The sequence below is a fragment of the Strigops habroptila genome, chromosome Z, assembly GCF_004027225.2.
Source record: "Strigops habroptila isolate Jane chromosome Z, bStrHab1.2.pri, whole genome shotgun sequence".
Classification (NCBI taxonomy): domain Eukaryota; kingdom Metazoa; phylum Chordata; class Aves; order Psittaciformes; family Psittacidae; genus Strigops; species Strigops habroptila.
In genome coordinates this window covers 75,931,242-75,935,408 of record NC_044302.2, presented here as the reverse complement: position 1 = coordinate 75,935,408, position 4,167 = coordinate 75,931,242, and the positions used below count along the sequence as shown (strand labels likewise).

The 4,167-nt window shown below is 50.1% G+C and overlaps 1 protein-coding gene across 1 annotated transcript; it reads right to left on the bottom strand.

Moving 5' to 3' along the window:
* Positions 1 to 1,900: 1,900 nt before the first annotated feature.
* MED18 (mediator complex subunit 18) lies at positions 1,901 to 3,862 on the bottom strand. The gene is made up of 2 exons (XM_030470880.1): positions 3,699 to 3,862; positions 1,901 to 3,452 (listed from the first exon to the last, which is right to left on the bottom strand). The coding sequence occupies exons 1-2, from the start codon at positions 3,769 to 3,771 to the stop codon at positions 2,899 to 2,901; spliced, it is 627 nt and encodes a 208-aa protein (XP_030326740.1). The 5' UTR covers positions 3,772 to 3,862; the 3' UTR covers positions 1,901 to 2,898.
* Between the last annotated feature and the right edge of the window lie 305 nt (positions 3,863 to 4,167).

The window sequence follows — 4,167 nt, the reverse complement described above, 5'->3', positions numbered from 1 at the left end:
AGAGGATGAACTTGTGGCTTTTTCCAAAGTATGAAGATTTTTCAAGAACAGAGATGAGCTTCTGTAGAGCAAGTTTGCTTAATAGCAGAAATAGCTGGCACCTAATGGATCAATAACTATCCTAGCTTTATTTGTTACGCAGGGATTTCTACTTGTTACATAGCGATCAATAAAGTTGTAGAAACCTTACAAGTATGTAAGACAGGAGGAACAGTTTGAAATAACAGAAAGCAGTACTTGCACAGAATGTGCAACTTAAGCTCAGCTGCATCAGGCCTTGGGTAATACATTGCCACAAACACAGAATCCTGAGGTAAGGCCTGCCCTTGAAGAATGCACCTATTTTAGCTGTGAAAGGGAAATAAATAGAAAAAGATAAAAATAAGTCACATTCTTGGTCCCATAAGCTGTGCATGTAACTTAAAAAACACATACTTTCCAGAAAGGAGGGGTTGAGCATTTCTAAGCTGGCTGTGTACAGACCCTAGATACAATGAATGATAATTACTTAGGGTTATGCTATGTAATTTATCAGTGTGTATTACTAATAGTATTGCTATTATCTTTAGTCTCCTGCTATAAAGTCTAAGCTTCATAGCAGGATAAAAGTGTATTTTATTAGATAAAAGAAAGGCATAGACTTTGAGTATTAGCTGCCAGAAAGTGTCCATGTTTCCTCAGCTGTAACCAATGATGCAGCAAGCTCTGCACAATTGCCTGTTCTATTCATGGACAACAGCTAGAGTAAGGAAGGCTGGCAATGTGGATTGCTGCAGATTTTAAGTTTTAAACTAATTCTCCTTTAAAAGAACTATTTTAAATTATGCTTTTTTAGAACTTAAAGCAATTGTCAGACGTATTGTCATCTAATGTGTAAAAACTTAAACTGGAAATTTACATTCAGTCTCCTTTTTCTTGAGCTGGTCTGCCTGAAATTCCATGTGGGATTTTCTGCTCTTAACACAATTACATTAACATCAACACTGCTATTTGCTTGCCCCTCCACTTACAAACCTGGAAGGTCAATTAATTGAGTTCTTTTCAGAAGCAGTAGGAAGGACATGTGCACGCATACTTGCAGTTTTCTGTGTCTTCGCATATGCAGGTACCTACCCTTTGAAAAGCTGGCTGGCAATGTTCAACTTTTCTGATCCTTTGGACTTGTTTCTGAAATTTCTTGTCATGAGAGACAAGCACCAGATTGTGTAAGTCTGTGGCAAGCGACTCCTAACCAGTGTTACAGCAGCAGTGTGTGACAATAGCCCCGAGGATTCCCACCTGCCAGGGTGGGACTGCAACTGAATCCCAGAGTAACCCAGCACTTTCAGCTCCCTGGTACAGGCAGAGCCCTGGGACCTGCCCCTCACCCCTGGGAAGTTGTGCCCTTCACAGTAGGCTGAACAATTCCAACTCGGAGACCTGGGACAGTGCGCTGCCTGATGAGGGTAACACCCGAGTATGAACAAAGGAATTGCAGGTGTGCCTGTACCCTCCAGAGGTTATTTCCAGTCTAGGTCACAAGCACTCACACAGGTCACCCACTGCTTGTACCCTGCTGGAAACCACCACTACATATTCAACATGATGGCATTCTCCAGCCAGTGCTCGAGCACTCAGCTGTCCCCATGCCCTGTATGTAGAGCCTGCATCAGTGAAACACCTGAGACACTGCACCTGGTAAGCACCAACCCAGGTGCCACAGCTTACTGTGTCCAAACTGCAGCGTTGAAAATGTAGCCTTTTTTGAACTTTTGGTGGGAGTGGCCTTTGCCTTTAGTTGTTAAATGGGAAGTTGTGTGGTGCCGAAGGGTGGCAGTGTCTCTGACGGAGGTTGGTATGTTTTAGTAATGGGTGGAATGGTTGCCTTCTATAAAAAGCCTGAGAAATGCAAGTAGGCTTCTTTGTTGTTTTTCGCAACCTTTTATTTTTCTTTTGTTTGAACTGTATTTGAAAACTCTGAAACCTAATTCAAATATCATTAAAATAGAGGGAAGGTAACTAACCAACCTAATATCAAAAGAGGCGTGCTGAACAAAATCATCACTAGTTCAATTCAATTAGCGGTTCCATAATGCTCTTGTTTAATGTGTCAATTTTCAATATGCCTGTCAGCTGTGAGAAGTCTACTTCTCACAGTAATCTACTGCTTTCTCATTGACTAAGACTGCCATACCCAACTTCAGAGAAAAAGATGGAAGTGTTAAAAGATTTGAAAACCTCTAGCAATTGTAAATATTGCTAAATTGTTTTCCAGTTCTAACACTGGTTGTATCAGAAGCAGTTTCACTATAATGTGTCATGTGTCCTAGCTGTTCCTGTTACATAGGCTATCACTTTACTGTCCTGTTGTGAGTACGTGTACACTTGCTCTTTGATATCGTGTCGTTCTTGGGTTTATGCTTGCATTAAACACCTCCTGCACTAAGGTGGTGTCCTGCACTAATGATATTAACTTCATGTATTCCTTGAAGGAAAAGCTTTGGATGACCAGGTAGAACACACAAATGGTCCTTCAAAATAAAGTAAAAAAATTAAAAAAAAAAGGAAAAAAAAAAAAAAAGGCCTCACCAGGATGTGGGTACACAGAAGGATGAACTCAAGTCTGATGGTTTTGGATTGTTAGACAATTTGCTTTCTAGCAGGTATCTCCCCAACAAAGGAAGGAAAAATACCAATAATTAGCATTTACTGATGTTTTGAATAGCACTGATTTAAACTGTCTGCTCTTGTTCACATCCACAAGTGAAGGAAAAACACCCAGTAACTGCAACTAACAAAACTGACAGGTAGTCCTTTATTCCCCTCTCCCTGATTCGATTTCCCCTCAACAGGCTTTTTAGAAAAACAACCTCCTCAGAAACACTAACAAAACCAATGCCTTGACTGCCCCGCTTTCAATCACATTAGCCTTTTGGGGTCAATTTTTTCCAGGTGCACTAGAGGCTTCAATTGCTCAGCAAAGTTCCTCATGTCATCAGAAACAATGTCCTGTCCCGCTGGCGCAACCACGTTGAGCTCCACCAGGTAGGAGAGGGAGAGTGGCTCGATGCTGTCTGTGTTTCCTGGCATTAGGATGCGGAAGATCTTGTACACCATGATCTTCATGATGCCCTTGCGGAACACGTGCCCCTTGGCCACGAACTCGTGGTCCATGCGGAAGCCCATCTCCACCAGGAAGTCTGTCAGGTTGTCCGAAGTGGCGATGTCCACGCAGTTGCGCACCAGCGCGTGGCGGTTCTTGTCGCCGATCTCCGGCTGTCCCAAGTACCGCAAATGCCAGGGCATGCCGCTCTTGTCCATGGAGCGCCGCGCCCGCAGCACGAAGGGGCTGGCCTGCTGCCCCTTCAGCAGGAACACCATCTCGTGGTCCAGGAAGGTCTCCGGCTCCATGTTGTCGCAGAGGCCGCGCAGCCGGTGCAGCAGGCTCTCCAGGCACTGGTCCAGCACGCTCCCTGCGGCGGGCCCACAGCGCCTCCGTTACCCCGACCCTCCTCTGCGCTCCCCGCCCAGCAGAGCGGGGCGCTCCCCGCCGCGTGTGCCGCCACGGGCCCCGCGCCCGCCTCCCTTCCCGCGCACCGCGCAGCGCCGGGACCGCCCCCCGGCCCATGCGGAGCGGCCTGGCAGCGCGGCGGGCAGGCCGGGCCGCCGGGCGCTCTCCTGGGCGGCGGGAGGGAGCTGCCCGCCCGCCCGCCGCTTACCTTGGAGCAGGTACTCCATCATGTTGATGGTGCCGCCCGAGACGGGCATCATGGTCACGGGGGGCGCCTCCATGGTGCGGGACGCGCCGCAAAGAACCGGCCGGAGCGAGGAGGGCTGGCGGCGGCGGTTGTGCTAACGGGGCGCCAGCGCCACCCGGCGGCCCGGCGGTGCCGCGCCCGCCCGGAGGGGACGGGAGGGGAGGGGGAGGCCGGGCCGGGCCGCTCCTCCCGCCCTGTGCGGGCGCCGCAGCTCAGCGCCGGCAGCCCCGGCTCGGACCGCAGTGCAGGGCCGCCCCCTGCGGGGAAAGGCGGGCGCGCAAAACCCGGTGTGCCGGCGGCAGCGCGGTGGGTGCGGGGGGCAGCGCGGTGAGTGCGGGGGGCAGCGCGGTGTGCCTGCCCCTCGCCGCCGGCCGCCCCGCCAGAAGGGCCGGCAGCAGCGCGCCGGGGCGGGGAGGTTCTCGGGTGCCTG

Excerpts from the sequence above, each read along its gene's own strand:
- MED18 (XM_030470880.1), bottom strand. The coding sequence starts at position 3,771 with ATGGAGGCGCCCCCCGTGACCATGATGCCCGTCTCGGGCGGCACCATC. Across the intron at positions 3,453-3,698 it reads GATGGAGTACCTGCTCCAAG|GGAGCGTGCTGGACCAGTGC; the intron begins GTAAGCGGCGGG and ends GGCCCGCCGCAG.